Raw genomic sequence first — 20,011 nt, forward strand, 5'->3', positions numbered from 1 at the left:
ATGTTACCACACAGCTAAGCAGGCGGACAATCTAGTATGTAAAGAGATCAGAGATCTAGAGATGCTAAATATGTTAAAGTCTGTTTCCAGTCAGTATATCCCTCTCACCAATTATTATATCAGCTGTCATGTGAAGCACTATCTTCTGTTACTTGTTCTGTTTCTTCTGTTACTGCTGTTGACATCAGTGCAATAATTACTCAGCATTAGGCAAGCACATTTAAAAAAAAAAACAAAAAAAAACACCTTTTTATTTATACTGAAGTTGCTTTTTTTAAATTTTTTATTTATTTATTTATTTATTTTTTTTGCATCATCTATTCGAATAACTATTTCCAACTCTAAGTCCCTAATGGAAGGAATATTGTTTTGTCTGATAAATTACTATTGTTTGAGGCTCTGCTAAATTAAGTAAACATTGTTCCGAATAACAAAAGTTCCTCTTTATGTTTCAGAAAGTATGGGAACCAGATGAAATCAAATTCCAGGAATACCATCTTGTTACCTCAGTGTCTGTTCCAGCATTTGAAAGAAGAATGGAGTATACAACAGATAACAAGGTTTATTTGTGAAGTTGTCATAACAGTAATTTTGCAATAAACATTGTTTTTCCTCTCTTCGTGATTCTGAAGGCTCCGTTCGTCACTTAAGAACACTCTTTGCCAGTACTGAATTTCTCAATCATGTAATACTTCTAACACTAACATCTGCTTTCATTAGGTATTTTTGTCTGTTAGGACCACTTCTTCTGATAGGCTGAGTTGCAGAGTTTATGTAGTTTCATTTTAAACAGCTATTAGTTTTCAAAAAAAAAAAAAAAAAAAAAATGAAGTTGGCTATCTTAGGAAAAAGAAAGGCCCAGTGGAATACTGGACATGCAGTCTGCCTGTGTGTAGTGTGGTAGTGCTCAGTGCTTGTCCAATAGCTGGAATTCTTGTTTTTGTTGTATTGTTAAGAGCTAATGGCATCTAAAATACATCAGGTCTCATTTTTATTTTCATGTTTTCATTCTTTGTGGTAATTTTATTAGTGTAGAATTTGAGTAAACTGCAAGTCCAATAGTGGTGTAGTTTGATCTCATGTTTTGGCCACTCACAGTTTTCAGTTTTATTTGCTTGTATTAGTACTTTCTTTTGTGTTGTTATATAATTGTGTGTTTTGGAAATGTATGCGACTGTGCTTGCTAGTGCCGTGCATAGTGACAAGCTGGCTGTTGTCTGAGGAAGGGAACTGTTTGCAGTTAACTCTTCTTCCACTGAGCCACTTAACTGCTGTTTGACAACTGGAGTTAGTAAGAATATGCAGTGCACAAGAGTAAGAATGTAAAAGGGTAGGAAGTGGAACAATGATAATTAACCATGAAAAGTTAAAACTATTTGATCATCTGGAATCTAAACACAAGCCTCTGTCTTTCTGAAAGGCAGCACACAACCAAATACCCCATCTGAGCATACTTCATGGACTGATTCAAAGTGTCAGGTAGTCATAGAGTGCTTCTGTTTCTTTGGAAACTGTGCACAGTCTCTTCCATGATGCTGAGAGAGTGGCATCTTCAGAAAAAAAAGGGGTGTCATAGGAAGTTATGGCCTGTCAAAATTGGGGATCGAGATTCAATTTCCAGCCCATCATACAGATTTAATTTCTCACATACAATTATCACACTGAATACACTGGTTAGAGAAAATAATTCTCAGCTATTGATCACTGACATGTTCCATAACAGGTAAACAGTTATAGGCTCCTAATTAATGGCATGAATGTCGGTAAGTGGTGTTTTTGATAAAATGTTCTTATGTGCTGTGTTTAAAACCTGAGAAAGTGAATACGACCAATCTGTGAATACTGTAGATTTGATGGGTAGGTTGTATAACTAATAAAGAGGTACTGAATTGAACTGAGGAGAAAATAAATGGATGTCACAACTTGTCTAAAAGGGGAGAGAGAGAGAGAGAGAGAGAGAGAGAGAGAGAGAGAGAGAGAGAGAGAGAGAGAGAGAGAGAGAGTGTTTACAGATGAAGCTTTGGTTATTGAGGTCACATGCAAATTTATAGTGAAAAATTTGGAAGGGCAAGGTCAGGCAAATGATATTCGCATTCCAACAGGCTCAGGATTTCCCATTACGCTGAAGCAATCGATACAGTAGCGAAATTGCTCAAACAATCCTTGATATTTGGCTCATGCACCACTAGTGCAAGGATTATGTGAGAAACTATGAACTAGCCACTACAACAGTCTTTTGCTCTGCTTAAAATCTGACAATCTTGTGAAACACAGGAGGAAATAACACTAAATTCTGTCATCCTACAAACTCCTGTTGTATTTGAATAGGTCTGCAATAAAAGTTCTCATATATGTGAATACTATGTATAAACATTAAGGATGCATTTTAAGTAAAGGTAGCATTGAAAAGCAGAAACGTTATCCTTAAAAAAACTTGTCAGTATTTTATTTTGTTATGAGAGATTGTAATGTTTTACTAAGTGGGTTGCATATGAGAAATTTGATTACTGTTCATATATTAGAATACAAGGTAAAAACATTACCAGCTTTTAATCAGCTTTAGAACATGATGGCTTCATTCAGATGAAACAAGAAGAAAAATTAATCCAGAATAAAATGTCTAACAAATGAAATAAATCATATTAAACTGACTGTAACTGTCATGAGAATAAATTAGAGCAGCAAGGCCTGGCTTGGAGAGTGTACTAACAGACTTCCGTAGATCACAGGACAAGGGAAAGGTTCAGAATTTGACTGAATCGTGATTTCAATCCTTTTTTATGTTTTAGTTGCTGTTGTTACATCTTAAAATTGGTTCAAATGGCTCTGAGCACAATGGGACTTAACTTCTCAGGTCATCAGTCCCCTGGAACTTATAACTACTTAAACCTAACTAACCTAAGGACATCACACACATCCGTGTCTGAGGCAGGATTCGAACCTGCGACCGGAGTGGGCGCACTGTTCCAGATTGAAGCACCTAGAACCACTCGGCCACACCGGCCGGCTGTTACATCTGACTTGCACCTGGATGATATTGCAGTCCAGTTTCACAGTTGCTCAAGTACAGTGCTACAGAAGGATTGGGGTGGGAATAGTTATACAGTACCAGCTTGGCTCAAAACTACATGAGTGGGGGGAGGAGAGTAGTGAGCAAGTAGCAAATTATGGCCTGTTGCCAACCATGGGAATCTATACTGTGTACTTTGGCTTTTTAGGAACATTTACCATATTCAGACTGCAATTGCCTAAATGAATTTGTATTCAGAACTGAACTGGCATTAAAATTGGACAAATACTCAACAGTAGTGTTCATTACTGCAGGAGATGGTAAAAGTCCAGACAGGGGCCAGTGGTGTATTTAAGTGTTTCATGCTGCAATGTTCACGATAGTTTATACAGCCAATGGGGGAATGTGGGGAGACAGTAAGCAAGGGACATTGTAACAGTGTAATGTCAGTATAGAAGCAAAATCCATTAGGTATTTGGGTAAAAACAGCTGTGTTCCTGAGTCCCAAATTCAACACCTACTGAAGAAGTTGCAACATATTTGGAAGAAACAGCCAAATACTTGTGACAACAAAGATATAATTTTCACAGCTGTGCTACTAGGATGATCATCAAAAAAAGTGATACCACAGACAACAAGGTTGATAAGCGAAAAATGTAGAAAAGATAAATGGTGCAAAAATTAATATAAATGATGTCTTTTCAGTTATTTTATTTCTCCTTGTATTGTCAGAGTGCAAACAATCAATAAAAGACATAAATTTGGAATAGGTATAATGTTAACTTCTTAGGCAGATATATCATGTCAAGAAAACAGCTTGTGGTTTTGATTAGTCATAATATGTTAAAAATAAATTTTTCTCAAGAAGCCTCCTGAAAATAAAAGCACATAGTCTTATAGTCAGAGTTGTCTTATACTCTGGTAAATATGGTACATTGCAATGAAGAGGGTTGCACAGGATAGTCTAGCATAGAGAACTGCTCAAACCAGTCTTTATAATGAATACAATAACAGATCACACTAAGAAGAGTGACTGAATATTTGTAAGAAAGTTAGGCACAATGTTCATCTAAATCCCATACAGACTATATTGGCAGACATTCAAGAAAAAGTGCCATATTTGTCACAAACAGCTGCCAGGAAAATTCTGAGAATTGGTTTTTATTCTGGAACCCTAATATATTCTTAAGCTCTCTTCACACCAATCATGGTCACAGTTTACATGTGAATTGCCTATATTTGTGTCTGTCATGATTTTATACTGCATTTCAAGTGATCTCTTTTGACTCTCTCTCTCTTTCTATTCTCTTCATACATATTTTTGTTTGTAATATGGGACCTATCACAGTTATGGTTGACTTTATTTTTATCCGTTTTCTTCAGACATTAGAATCTAAGGACACTGAAGTTGTGTTTCACAACACTTTACTTTCTTTTCCTTTTTTCCCTTTCTTCTCCTTTTTTCCCTTTCTTCTTCTGCTTCTTGTCCTCTCTCTTTTTGAATCTATTATTCTCTCTTAATTTGGATACTATTTGAATTTAGTTAATGACCTTTTTTGGAGTATATTCTGGTGTGATCTGTACATCCTGATACTTATAAAATAATAGCCACCATTTGCATTTGGAGCTAGAACTTTTATTTTACAACACCATGCTTAGTTATAAGGCTCCAGTGCTTATCTTTCATTATTAATACACTCATGTATCAATTTCTGACTCTGTGCTTTGAATGAAATGTAAGACTTTTTTTCATTTAAAAGGAGACAGGCTGTAAGAATGTTCTAGTGCATGGATCCATTCAAAAGTGTTGTGAAGTGTACATGAGAAACTACCCCAGGTCACACACAAACACTGTTTGTCCCAAACAGCTTCCACCAGATTATACGTTGCAATATATGTAGGCAACTTTCACAGTCACAATCATGAATGGAATTGTGTGGAAGAAGATGAAATTGGAAGAATGCTTGTATAATGGGTGCAAGCAACCAACTTAAAGCTCCATTGTGACATAAAAGAAGAGAGAGCATTCAGGTCTAGAAGATGGGGTACAGTGAGCACATCTGACCTCGGTGTGTCAACTTCTATGTGTGGTACAGAAAATATCATGATAACAGTCCTTCATAACTTTTCCAGAAGTTGACATCAGCCCAGTGTCTGCTCCTACAGCTTAGATATTCCTCCAGCGTGATATGTTCCTGTATACCATTTGAACTGCCAAAAAGCAGATTGGGATAAATTCTCAAAAGCATTGGATGAATCAATAGAAGAGATTTCTGCATTACTGAACTCATATTCAAAGTTTCTGAGGGTTTTCATATCTACTGCCAAAAACAAAATATGCAGAGGGTGCTGTAAAGGATTCCTGGGTGGAACCAAGAAATCAACCAGATGGTAAATTCAAGGAAAATGGTTGCCAAGAAACAGCCTCACTCTTAAATTCCTTGAACGAACAAAGGAGAGAGAAAAAGCACAAAGAAACCAGGGACTTGGACTTCACACATTCCAGAAGAGAAGCTTGCTCCCTGGTTCAGAAGCTGGGAGAAGACCCTTTCCACAACACAAGACGTCAACAGTCTCATGTGACACAATTGCTTGTCACTTAGTGGTAGTTTGCAAGGTTGCAACAGATGGAGCAAATGTTCAGCAAGTAGAGAAAGAACCTACTGAGGTCAAGAAATCTCTACAACCTAGCGCAAAATTCTCCTCTCTGTTTATGATCACTGGGCTTTAGACAGCCATTAGCCATATGAAATGTAAAAAAACTCCAGGTGCAGATGGTCTCTACCATGAATTTTTTATGCACAGTGGTCCTACATTGCAAAAGTGGCTAGTTTGCCTTTCTAACGAAGTTCTTCGCATAGGAACATTACCAGCAACATTTAACAGGGCTAAAATTATTGCTGTCAAAATGCCCAGGGAAAGAAGGAACAGCTGCAGGACACTTATGCCCAGTATCTCTACTTAGATCTGCTGACAAACTCTTGGGAAGAATTATCTTGGACAAGATAAAATGCCAGATTCATTATGTGGTACCACCTGAACAAGCTGGGTTTAGAGCCCATAAAAGTTGCTATGAGTAAGTGCCCTCACTGATTAACAGAAGAAATTCAAGACCAGGGTACTTTCCATTGGTCTGTTGGCAGCTTGTGACCAGGTGTGATGTGAGGATCTTATTTAAATTTCTGAATAAAGTACCTCGAAAGACTCTAGGTAACTTCTTAAGCAACATATTGAGGGATTGGCAGCTTAAAGTACATCAAGGTGAAAAGAAATGCTGATGACATTTACTAAATGATGGCTTGCATCAGGACTCTGTTCTTGCTTTGGTGTTACTCAATCTCTTCACAGCAGACCCTCCACACTTGGCATGCCAGAAATTTCAATATGCAGATGACTTTGCAATTTCATCAGAGTGAAGATATTTATGAATGTATATGACACCTAACAGACATCCTTATTAAATTTGTGCATATTTTAAGACATGCTGCCGTAGATCTAATGTTTCTGAAATGTAAGTATGTCTCTTTCACATCTCTAACTGATTAACATCAGCAAAGATTACCCACCGTTTGGTCCTCTGGGCACAGGTAAATTGATAAGCCAGAATACGTTGATCTCACATTAGACAGACTAGTGGTATAACACAACAACCTTTCCCTGTAGTTAAGAAGATACAAAGACAAGTGAACCTGGTGACAAAACTGTCATGTAGTACATGTGGTGAAAATACTTCAGTTCTTCAAGGAGCATCCTTTGCGTTGGTATACTCTGCAGGAGAATATTGCATACCAGTTTAGCTCCACTGTGCTCATGTGAAGGAAGTTTATGTTGGTTTGAATATGGCTATGAGAACCATTAATGGTGCAGTCAGATCTACTGTCAGTACTATCAAACATTTTTCCAGCTCATACCAGTTTAGCTCCACTGTGCTCATGTGAAGGAAGATGATGTTGGTTTGAATATGGCTATGAGAACCATTAATGGTGCAGTCAGATCTACTGTCAGTACTATCAAACATTTTTCCAGCTCTTTTTTTGTGGAAAGATAAGTATCTATAACCTTCTAAAAATGTATGCTTCACTGGATTGAGTCTTTGGACATCCCTGTGTAGTCTGGGCCATTTATTGTTTATTTAGAATATATATTTGCACATACGTATTTTTTGTAATATATAGGAAACAATTTTGTTGTTGTAACTGATGCATATGACGATAATGCTGATGATGATAAAAAGTTGTGTGTATCCAGAAGCAATTTTCATTTTGATGTATAGGAAAATAAATATGTCATTGTTGTTAATGGAATATAATGCTTACATACATACATACATATGTACATAAGCACACACACAAATAAATAACATCCATGTGAAATATCACTCCTAATGCAGTTGATGCCATCTTAAGAATCAAAATTTTCTACAATATTCATCAAGTGCTCTCTGTACACCATGTAATAACCATTGCTAAGACATATATACCAAATATTGTCAGAAAGATCATCATGAAGTGAAAATGGCATGTTAAAGGGAGTTCGCAGGAACTATGCAGGCAATGTTAAATTAGCCTACTTTATGTACCCTTATCTCTGGAATCAATGAAGATAACACTCTAAGGTTTCTTATCCATGTTATTTATGTCTACTGAACCAGAATTAAGAGATTAGGTGCTATTTTTTTATTAAAAACAATTGTACTCATAATGCCCTAGATGTCTACCTATTCAAATTATTGCTGTGGTTGTGCTTCAGTAGATGTTATAATGAAATAGGTGCCATTGTTTCATATAGCTGTCACAAGCAGTTTTTAATATAAAGAAAGATGAAGCATAAAAAAGTCATTTTGAGAAAATCACATTTAAAGTTTAAAATGATAAAAATTGACTTGTAATTACAAATTAAGTCTCAGAAACACCCAGCAGCATAGTCAGCATCATCATGTTTGCCAGCTTCCTTCTCTCAAAGCTCCTTTCTTCTGATTGACCTTGCCTCTTTGGTGGTGAACTCGGCTGCACACTGTGCTTTGGCGAGTCTCAACTTGTCCAATAACTTCAAGCCATTTACAGTATGGTAGCCTGGATTGATGTTAAGATGTTTTAGAACTCTTCTTCTTCCTGTGTTTACATCATTAAATGTTAACACAGCATCACTAACACACCATTTTAGTGTACTGAGCCCTACAAAACCATTTTTGGGAACTTGTGTCCAAATAATGTTATTGAATGCATTGTTAGGATTCTGTGTTCACCCATGTAGACACTTTTGGAGGTGGTCTGAGTGAGCTAGGTCCCTGTAAATTGGTTTGATTGCTTCCCTATCGGCTTCAGGAATAGGGTTCTTGTGTTCAAAAGACAGCCTTCAGCCTTCCAGAATTTGCACCATGATTCAGGTCCAGATGGGCAGAGTGAATGTATCAGTTTTCTGTCGGTTGAAAGTTTTTGGAAGTATGAGGCCCAGACTGCTTTCCTCATTTCCGTTATTTTTTATGGCAGTTCCATAATACTGCTGAAGCTGATTTATTGTTTTATCAGCCGTCCAACCTATAAGTGGCTTGCCATCAGACAATGCAGTAGTGTGAAGAGTTTGTTTTAATTTTCTGAGACATGTGCCCATCCTGTTTTGCACATGCCCATTGCATTCCACTTTCTTTATCACAATATTTCCATATGGATTTGCTTCAACAAGACACTTATACACTTTAGAATCTCCATCCCAAAGGTACTGTGTGAATCGGACACCCCTTTCCTGCAGTGATTGGCTAAACATTTTCATTGCGGCATCAGCTTCCATTCCTCCGCTGGTTTCGTCATAATTTTTCTGACAGTTTTCATGTTCATTTTTTTCCATTTTTCTCACAGTAGCTATAGCAATGTTTTGTAAGTGCCTCAAAACCAATTACTTTGTCTGTGTCTACAGTTGTGATTGAGGCAACCGAGTTTTTCGATGTGTTTCACTCAAAGCAAACGAACAATTACCAAGCGGCAGGCAATACAGCAGCGTGACTGTCATGGAGCACCACATATTTTCTATCCATAGATGAAAATCACAGCCTTCTGTAAAGCATAGTTTCTGAGGTATTCACATATAAACAGATGCAGGTCCGAAATTTTGTGATTTCAGAGATACACTTGTAAGTCCAGAAAATTAAAAATAAAATACTTCTAAATGTCACATACAGATAATTTATGCACCATGTTGTGCAAGAAAGAATAAATAATGTTCTAGGGAATGTTTTGTAAACTGTCAAAATTTTCGAATTTTTTCCTGCAAATCCCCCTTATTGAGATTTAGATTAAATGTTTCTACAGTGTATTCATAGGGCTCCCAAAAACCTTAATGATAAATTGTTGCATTGTTGCATTGTTCCCATAGTGATTTCAGTAGAGTAAATGCAATATGAAATGCTAAGGATAAGAAAAAGGCTTCATTGTGCATGGAATACTGATTTGTAGAATGAAATTTTGAACACTTAGGGAAATGAGAGGAGAGGAAGGAGAAAATAAATAGAATAAGACCATAGCAGGAATTAAATGAAAAACTACCCTTATAAAAACCAAAGGAGAGTATTTCTGACATCAGTTTCCTTTGTGTTTCAGACAGAAGCTCCTTCTCTTCTTGGTATTGCAGGGATTGATGTTCCTATTCCTGAAATCGAGAAACTCACAATGCCTTACAAAGTAAGAATTTGATATTGAAAAGTAGTTGGTTTTACATCTCAGTATTTATTTTGTCAGCATTAAGTAAAGTTAGCCAATACATACAATACCTCTTTTTTTTACAGATTGGTGTCAATGGCTATGCTTTCATAGTTACAAATAATGGTTATGTTTTACTTCATCCTGACCTTCGCCCAGTGGTGAGTATCAGGACAAAACACTTTTGTATGCTCTTGGGGATACCAGTATGATCTATTACAGTTACCTTAATAAGAAAAGTAACTATTTCTCTACAAGGAATGTGCAAAGTTGTATCCTGTCTTCATTTTTTTATACTTGCAACTTAAAAAATGTTAAGAGTTTTATAAATACGTAGTGGAACACAGTTTTAGAAATAAATGTACTTGGTAAAGCTACTTTACAGGGTTAAAATTTTGAGTAAATCTTTGAGGTTACCACCAGTTCCATCAGAGATTGGAAATGAGATTCTTGAATAATTAATTACAGGGAGTTTTATATGATGACTTTCTTTATTTCTGTTCTGTGTTAATGATATGGCCCAAAAGGATGGGTGTAGTAATATTTGCAAATGGAAAATTGTGAAACAGTTGCTCTATCACTCAAGTTGTTATGCTAATGAAAAAGCACTTGGGACTCAAGATCATTGTGGGTGCAGAATGGATTGGATTTTCCTTATTCCAACACTCACTGCTGGATACACATTGAAAAAATGTCATAAAACATGCAGTATTAAAATGTGCATGAGGGAGGTGATCATCAGATTCTTCAACACCTATTGGAAAGTCTTTTTGTTATCTGCTAAATGACAATATTATACAGTGATACAGTTAATATACATCTGCTCAACAAAGAAAACAGTGGTATGCTTCAGAGCAAACATGCTACACATGATAGAATATCATGACAGATACATATTGCCTTCTTTGTTTTTTGGCCTCTTTTTACAGCAGTGGCACATATACAAGTTGTATAGATCAATTGCTGCTTTTTGGAACTGTAATAAAAGTCTTATCTTTAGTGGTCGCTATAACGATATGGTTTTTTCTCTTACAAATTTGTCTGTTGTGATCATTAACAGTTCAGATGCTTTACTTATTATTATAAACAGTTTTCATTCTTTTCATTACTCACAGTTTCTTTGTTGTTTATTGCATTCTTCTTCCATTTCCAAATCTATGTGTTCGGTTCTTGCACGCAGCACTTTCACTGCACTTAATATATTCACATTTCTGTGTTGGAAAGTATCACTGTCCTCTCACCATTTCACATCTTTCCTATTGTTGTTGTGAGATGCAATCGTCTTTTGTTTGTTTTGGTGGTGGTGGAAGAGTGCATGTTTATATTTTCCAACTAGGAGAGAGGGATGGATGGATGGAGGAGGGGAGGGGGGGGGGGAGTCGTGTGTGATGAGAAAGGAGGCACCCCAAAATAATATCATAAACTAGGCAATGTCCCAACATTAGATAATCACCTCAATTGTAAAATAAAAAATAATATTCCCCCCCCCCTCCCCCCCTCCCCCAGTCAGAAAATATAAAACTCACAGGGCGACAGCAGATGCCTCCACCACTACCAAACCAAACAAAAGATGAATGCATCCTACAATAGCAGAACAAAATAAGGAAAATGGCACAAGGACACTGATACGTACCAACACAGGAATGTGAATACACTAGACTCTCGCTAATCTGGCCATTCCTGGCACATATGGGTACTGAATTATTGAGTGTGTGAAATTTATTTTGTTTTTTATTTATTTTTAAAACATAGGGGATATAGTGTACTGTACTTTATTAAACCAGAGGATACAACTTTGCAATACTGCACTGGTAGAGTATTTATGTCAGTGTGTTGAAAACAACATGGATTTTGGGATTTTCCAATCACCATAAGCGGTAGTTTATGTCTCCCATTTACATTACAACAGGCCATTAATGTTACACACTGTTTCTGTTGCTTGTAACCATGACCTTCCTTCTCATTCTTCGCAGCTAATGTTTTTGAAGGAAGCATCTTGTAAAAAAGTCCTGTTTCATCAGCATTATACAAGGCAACAGCAGTTAAATCTTCTTCCTCTATTATCTTCTGTATCTTGCTTACAAACTCATCAACATCCTTATTGTTAGCTGAGTGACTTTCCCCGGTGACTGTCAGCTGCAGAAAGCCATGTTGTTTGTTCCAGTCTGATAGCCAACCTTCTCTTGCTGCAAACAAGTTACTACTGCCAAGTTGTTTGTTAAATGCAGCTGCTTTTTCCTTTATAATTGGGTCACTAACTGGAATTCCTTTACTGCATTGTTGTATGAACAATCTATAAACAGCTATGTCCAGTTCTTCATTCTCACTCTTTTGCATAACCTTCCGTTTTCCCAACTCATTATCCATTTGTGTTGAGTACTGTCGAATAACATCTTCTTTCTTTTTGATGTCATTAATAGTTGCTCGTCTAACACTGAACTCAGCAGCAATGGCTTTCTGCAAAGAACCTCGATTTAACTTATCTAAAATTTCAAGTTTTTGCTTGAAGTCTAGTGTAATGTGTATACTTTTGGATGACATGATTCTGAAATGCAAGGAAAGCTACAATTTCAAATACAGTATATAAAGCATTGTTTAACTAAGTATTGTTGCACATGATAATTGATTGTGTGCGTGTTTTTGGATGTGTGCCAGATTACTGAGAGGCCGACTACTGAGGGCCAAATTAGTGAGAGTCTAGTGCATATTAAGTGCAGTGAAAGTGCTGTGTACAGAAACTCAACAAATACAGTGGAAGAAGAAGATGAATGAAATAAACAATAAAGAAAACTGTGTAACAAAAAGAACAAAAACTGTTTTATTTTAATAAGTATGGCATGTGAATTGTTAATGATCCTAAAAAACAAAATTGTAAGAGAAAACACCATATTGCTGCAGCAACCACTGAAGATGCTTTAAAATAAAACAAAATGCATCTGGTCTTAATAAGACTTTTATTACAGTTGCAAAAGGCGGCAATTAATGCATACTACTACTAAAGACAGGGTAGCACTATCTCTGAAAACTGTCTCTGAAGGATTAATTTTGTGTGAGTGTGTGAGTGAGTGAGTGTGTGAGTGTGTGAGTGTGTGAGTGTGCGAGTGTGCGAGTGTGCGAGTGTGCGAGTGTGCGAGTGTGCGAGTGTGCGAGTGTGCGAGCGTGCGAGTGTGCGAGCGTGCGAGTGTGCGAGCGTGCGAGTGTGCGAGCGTGCGAGCGAGCGAGCGAGTGCGATGAGTGCGAGTGTGATGAGTGAGGGAGGTGTCTCTTTTCTGTTAGTTAACTTTTGAAAAAGGACATTGTCCAACTACACTGCAATTGATGGGTGATTAACTTTAACATCTTCTCAAATTTGTATTCCACTGAGGACATTCCAAAGTATAATGTCAAAGATTAATTTTCAGGAGTATTAAAATGCCTTCAGAAGAGTTTCTACATCTACATTTATACTCCACAAGCCATCCAACGGTGTGTGGCGGAGGGCCCTTTATGTGCCACTGTCATTACCTCCCTTTCCTGTTCCAGTCGCATATGATTCGCGGGAAGAACGACTGCCGGAAAGCCTCGGTGCGTGCTTGAATCTCTCTAATTTTACATTTGTGATTTCCTCAGGAGGTACAAGTAGGGGAAAGCAATATATTCGATACCTCACCCAGAAACGCACCCTCTCGAAACCTGGACAGCAAGCTACATCACGATGCAGAGCACCTCTCTTGCCACTTTAGTTTGCTAAACATCTCCGTAACACTGTCATGCTTACCAAATAACCCTGTGACGAGACGTGTCACTCTTCTTTGGATCTTCTCTGTCTCCTCTGTCAACCCAACCTGGTACAGATCCCACACTGATGAGCAATACTCAAGTATAGGTCAAACAAGTGTTTTGTAAACCACCTCCTTTGTTGATAGACTACATTTTCTAAGGACTCTCCCAATGAATCTCAACCTGGCACCCGCCCTACCAATAATTAATTTTATATGATCATTCCATTTCAAATCGTTCTGCACGCATACTCCCAGATATTTTACAGAAGTAACTGCTAGCAGTGTTTGTTCCGCTATCATATAATCATACAATAAAGGATCCTTCTTTCTATGTATTCGCAATACATTACATTTGTCTATGTTAAGGGTCAGTTGCCACTCCCTGCACCAAGTGCCTATCCGCTGCAGATCTTCCTGCATTTCGCTGCAATTTTCTAATGCTGCAACTTCTCTGTATACTACAGCATCATCCGCGAAAAGCTGCATGGAACTTCCGACACTATCTACTAGGTCATTTATATATATCGTGAAAAGCAATGGTCCCATAACACTCCCCTGTGGCACGTTACTTTAACGTCTGTAGATGTCTCTCCATTGAGAACAACATGCTGTGTTCTGTTTGCTAAAAACTCTTCAATCCAGCCACACAGCTGGACTGATATTCCGTAGGCTTTTACTTTGTTTATCAGGCGACAGTGCGGAACTGTATCGAATGCCTTCCAGAAGTCAAGGAAAATAGCATCTACCTGGGAGCCTGTATCTAATATTTTCTGGGTCTCATGAACAAATAAAGCAAGTTGGGTCTCACACAATTGCTGTTTCTGGAATCCATGTTGATTCCTACAGAGTAGGTTCTGGGTTTCCAGAAATGACATGATACTTGCGCAAAAAAAAAAAAAAAAAAATGTTCTAAAATTCTACAACAGATTGGTGTCAGAGATATAGGTCTATAGTTTTGCGCATCTGCTCGACGACCCTTCTTGAAGACTGGGAATACCTGTGCTCTTTTCGAATCATTTGGAACCTTCCGTTCCTCCAGAGACTTGCGGTACGCGGCTGTTAGAATGGGGCCAAGTTGTTTCACTTTCTCTGTGTAGAATCGAATTGGTATCCCGTCAGGTCCAGTGAACTTTCCTCTGTTGAGTGATTTCAGTTGCTTTTCTATTCCTTGGACACTTATTTCGATGTCAGCCATTTTTTCGTTTGTGCGAGGATTTAGAGAAGGAACTGCAGTGCGGTCTTCCTCTGTGAAACAGCTTTGGAAAAAGGTGTTTAGTATTTCAGCTATACGCATGTCACCCTCTGTTTCAATGCCATCATCATCCCAGTGTGTCTGGATATGCTGTTTCAAGCCACTTACTGATTTAACATAAGACCAGAACTTCCTAGGATTTTCTGTCAAGTCGTTACATAGAATTTTACTTTAGAATTCACTGAATGCTTCACGCATAGCCCTCCTTATGCTAATTTTGACATTGTTTAGCTTCTGTTTGTCTGAGAGGTTTTGGCTGCGTTTAAACTTGCAGTGAAGCTCTCTTTGCTTTTGCAGTAGTTTCCTAACTTTGTTGTTGAACCACGGTGGGTTTTTCCTGTCCCTCACAGTTTTACTCAGCACGTACCTGTCTAAAACACATTTTACGATTGCCTTGAACTTTTTCCATAAACACTCAACATTGTCAGTGTCGGAACATAAATTTTCGTTTTGATCTGTTAGGTAGTCTGAAATCTGCCTTCTATTACTCTTGCTAAACAGATAAACCTTCCTCCCTTCTTTTAATATTCCTATTTACTTCCATATTCAGGGATGCTGCAACGGCCTTATGATCACTGATTCCCTGTTCTGCGCTTACAGAGTCAACAAGTTCAGGTCTGTTTGTTATCAGTAGGTCAAAAGATGTTATCTCCATGAGTCGGTTCTCTGTTTAATTGCTCGAGGTAATTTTCAGATAGTGCTCTCAGTATAATGTCACTTGATGCTCTGTCCCTGCCACCTGTCCTAAACATCTGAGTGTCCCAGTCTATATCTGGTAAATTGAAATCTCCACCTAAGACTATAACATGCAGAGAAAATTTATGTGACATGTATTCCAGATTTTCTCTCAGTTGTTCTGCCACTAATGCTGCTGAGTCGAGAGGTCGGTAAAAGGAACCATTCATTAACCTAGCTCAGTTGTTGAGTGTAACCTCCACCCATAATAATTCACAGGAACTATCCACTTCTACTTCACTACGGGATAAACTACTACTAACAGTGACAAACACGCCACCACTGGTTGCATGCAATCTATCCTTTCTAAACACAGTCTGTGCCTTTCTAAAAATTTTGGCAGAATTTATCTCTGGCTTCAGCCAGCTTTCCGTACCTATAATGATTTCAGCTTCGGTGCTTTCTATCAGCGCTTGAAGTTCCGGTACTTTGCCAAAGCGGCTTCGACAGTTTACAATTACAATACCGATTGCTGCTTGGTCCCCGCATGTCCATTACCCTTTGCTCAGTGTTCTCCTGAAAATTTCCATTAGGGCTTTGATGAACTCAGTGCTATACATCATTCATGCACAGGTAGGCAATTGAATTGTCTGACCTGTTAATGCATTCATAGTCCTTGGCAGCACCATTGGTGTTTCATCATCCTCTGCAACTAGTTCACTTTGTAGGCAGGAGTGAGGATGGATGTATTGCATGCATCTCTGCCCTGCAATGTCCATCCTATGCAATTATCTGTGGACTGTTCATTTGGCAATAAGCTGAGATGGAACAAGCATTATAAATTGTGCAAAAATTTCTGCCTTGTTGAGAAGTTATTTTTAGTCCCAAATGAGGACACACATCCATAATTGGGCTTAGTATGATCATATTGTATATGCAGTTTTGAGGTATTTCCGTTGCAGACCAGAATACCTGTCAAGGTCATTGTATTTACTAACAAAGAGAACTGTAAATGTAAGTATTTTTTCGAAAAGTCTTAAAAATAAAGTTATACTACTGGTACATAATCCTCAGTAATAGAAAATTGCATACATAAAGCAAAATATAACAATATTGAAAGAAAACAAAATTAAATGAACAGCAATTTGGCTTCAGGTCACAATTGTCTACAGTAAACAGAAAGGAAAATTAGTGTTCAACATTCCATCAACAATAATAGAGATGGAATTCAAGCTGAGAGCAGACAAGAGTGATGAAGAGAATCAGCTTGCAATTTTATACTATTCAATAGTTCACTGTCCTTGTTGAAGGTTTCTAAACACACTAAAATTAATGTTGTATAGTCTATGTATTTTTCTGACATCCATTCATAACAATGATGATGTCAGATAACCAACACAGGGAAACAGTTACAGTTCATTCAAAACATTCATTCTTATACAGAAACATAATTCTCAAATTTGTAAAGATTTTCACCAAACCTTAACAAAATTACAATTAACTTAGTAGCAAGTACTATTAAAAACCCAAAATTACAGGCACATTACAAACTGTGTGTAATGAGTTGTCCAATGCTCATCTCAACAGACACAATTACAGAGGACTCTCTCTACTGTGCCCTGACTCGACTCTCAACAACTGAGCAACTGCCCCTGTCCCACCTTCTTTCTTGATTGTTATATAGTCTAAGTTATTGTAGATTTATACAGGTAATGACCAAATTTTTTAAATAGACTTATTTTGTACAGTTTATTGTCACATACTTTTATTTAATAACATAATACCATATAATTAACATGCATGTCCTTGTTCCTCTCAGTAATTGTTATTCCTTCTGAAATGTGTATTTATCAGATACTAGGTTTAGGGGTAGAAGTTAAGTATATTCATTATTTCTTTTTTATACACTCAGTCATATATATAGATTGAAATAAATTCTAAATTATACCACATTAGGGTAAATCAAATTTTTACATTGGCATTCCAGCAGAACATGATTAGTGTGGTCAAAGCTTTCAGAGCACCCTGTACTGTGAAATTTTGGATATAAAGGTTTATGCAAAAATAAAATTTCCTTGGCAAAAGTAATCACATTATGAGAAAAAGAAAAATTTGAATTAATCTGAATAATAAAAGTTTGGAAAACATAGTCTGTGACATAATTTTGATACGATATTCATTATGTAATTATAGTCAGAAAATAAATTACAAAAAGGGAAAGAAAATAGTATTTATTTACTCTAAGAGTCTTGTCAGAGACTTTGGATGTCCTCCACCTTGATTTGTTTCACACTGTTTTAAAATATGTGTTCATCTGAGTCATCCTTTCTGGGTCTTCCAGTTTTCAGAAACATTAGTGTATTATGTAAAAAAAAAAAAGAGATTTATTTTATTGGAGGCAATTATTTTTGCAGTCATATGGTTACCTGAAAGACAACTATAATAGTGTAGACCTGACTGAAGTGGAACTTTTTGATAGCATGTCACCTGCTGCACCACCTCGAGAGTTGCCAGAAAAAATACTAGAGGTAAGCATGCATGTTAACTTTATTCTCTACACTATTCTACATAAATTTCTGCATATGTATCCATTCCCCCCATGAACCATGGACCTTGCCGTTGGTGGGGAGGCTTGCGTGCCTCAGCGATACAGATAGCCGTACCGTAGGTGCAACCACAACGGAGGGGTATCTGTTGAGAGGCCAGACAAACGTGTGGTTCCTGAAGAGGGGCAGCAGCCTTTTCAGTAGTTGCAAGGGCAACAGTCTGGATGATTGACTGATCTGGCCTTGTAACAATAACCAAAACGGCCTTGCTGTGCTGGTACTGCAAACGGCTGAAAGCAAGGGGAAACTACAGCCGTAACTTTTCCCGAGGGCATGCAGCTTTACTGTATGATTACATGATGATGGCGTCCTCTTGGGTAAAATATTCCGGAGGTAAAATAGTCCCCCATTCGGATCTCCGGGCGGGGACTACTCAAGAGGATGTCGTTATCAGGAGAAAGAAAACTGGCGTTCTACGGATCGGAGCGTGGAATGTCAGATCCCTTAATCGGGCAGGTAGGTTAGAAAATTTAAAAAGGGAAATGGATAGGTTGAAGTTAGATATAGTGGGAATTAGTGAAGTTCGGTGGCAGGAGGAACAAGACTTCTGGTCAGGTGACTACAGGGTTATAAACACAAAATCAAATAGGGGTAATGCAGGAGTAGGTTTAATAATGAATAGGAAAATAGGAATGCGGGTAAGCTACTACAAACAGCATAGTGAACGCATTATTGTGGCCAAGATAGATACGAAGCCCACACCTACTACAGTAGTACAAGTTTATATGCCAACTAGCTCTGCAGATGACGAAGAAATTGAAGAAATGTATGATGAAATAAAAGAAATTATTCAGATTGTGAAGGGAGACGAAAATTTAATAGTCATGGGTGACTGGAATTCGAGTGTAGGAAAAGGGAGAGCAGGAAACATAGTAGGTGAATATGGATTGGGGGACAGAAATGAAAGAGGAAGCCGCCTGGTAGAATTTTGCATAGAGCACAACATAATCATAACTAACACTTGGTTTAAGAATCATGAAAGAAGGTTGTATACATGGAAGAACCCTGGAGATACTAAAAGGTATCAGATAGATTATATAATGGTAAGACAGAGATTTAGGAACCAGGTTTTAAATTGTAAGACATTTCCAGGGGCAGATGTGGACTCTGACCACAATCTATTGGTTATGACCTGTAGATTAAAACTGAAGAAACTGCAAAAAGGTGGGAATTTAAGGAGATGGGACCTGGATAAACTGAAAGAACCAGAGGTTGTACAGAGATTCAGGGAGAGCATAAGGGAGCAATTGACAGGAATGGGGGAAATAAATACAGTAGAAAAAGAATGGGTAGCTTTGAGGGATGAAGTAGTGAAGGCAGCAGAGGATCAAGTAGGTAAAAAGACGAGGGCTAGTAGAAATCCTTGGGTAACAGAAGAAATATTGAATTTAATTGATGAAAGGAGAAAAATATAAAAATGCAGTAAGTGAAACAGGCAAAAAGGAATACAAACGTCTCAAAAATGAGATCGACAGGAAGTGCAAAATGGCTAAACAGGGATGGCTAGAGGACAAATGTAAGGATGTAGAGGCCTATCTCACTAGGGGTAAGATAGATACCGCCTACAGGAAAATTAAAGAGACCTTTGGAGATAAGAGAACGACTTGTATGAATATCAAGAGCTCAGATGGAAACCCAGTTCTAAGCAAAGAAGGGAAAGCAGAAAGGTGGAAGGAGTATATAGAGGGTCTATACAAGGGCGATGTACTTGAGGACAATATTATGGAAATGGAAGAGGATGTAGATGAAGATGAAATGGGAGATACGATACTGCGTGAAGAGTTTGACAGAGCACTGAAAGACCTGAGTCGAAACAAGGCCCCCGGAGTAGACAATATTCCATTGGAACTACTGACGGCCGTGGGAGAGCCAGTCCTGACAAAACTCTACCATCTGGTGAGCAAGATGTATGAAACAGGCGAAATACCCTCAGACTTCAAGAAGAATATAATAATTCCAATCCCGAAGAAAGCAGGTGTTGACAGATGTGAAAATTACCGAACTATCAGCTTAAT

The 20,011-nt window shown here is 37.7% G+C and overlaps 1 protein-coding gene across 2 annotated transcripts in view; it reads left to right on the top strand.

The window, feature by feature from the left end:
- The window catches only part of LOC124615372 (voltage-dependent calcium channel subunit alpha-2/delta-3-like), a 332,033-nt gene that overhangs the window by 200,670 nt on the left and 111,352 nt on the right, over positions 1-20,011 (top strand). For both annotated transcript variants that reach the window (XM_047143196.1, XM_047143197.1), the window contains exons 11-14: positions 456-560; positions 9,604-9,684; positions 9,789-9,863; positions 17,805-17,918. In XM_047143196.1, coding sequence (XP_046999152.1) covers positions 456-560; positions 9,604-9,684; positions 9,789-9,863; positions 17,805-17,918 — 375 coding nt within the window. The remainder of the gene's footprint in view (positions 1-455; positions 561-9,603; positions 9,685-9,788; positions 9,864-17,804; positions 17,919-20,011) is intronic.

This window comes from Schistocerca americana, chromosome 5, assembly GCF_021461395.2.
Source record: "Schistocerca americana isolate TAMUIC-IGC-003095 chromosome 5, iqSchAmer2.1, whole genome shotgun sequence".
NCBI classification, from domain to species: domain Eukaryota; kingdom Metazoa; phylum Arthropoda; class Insecta; order Orthoptera; family Acrididae; genus Schistocerca; species Schistocerca americana.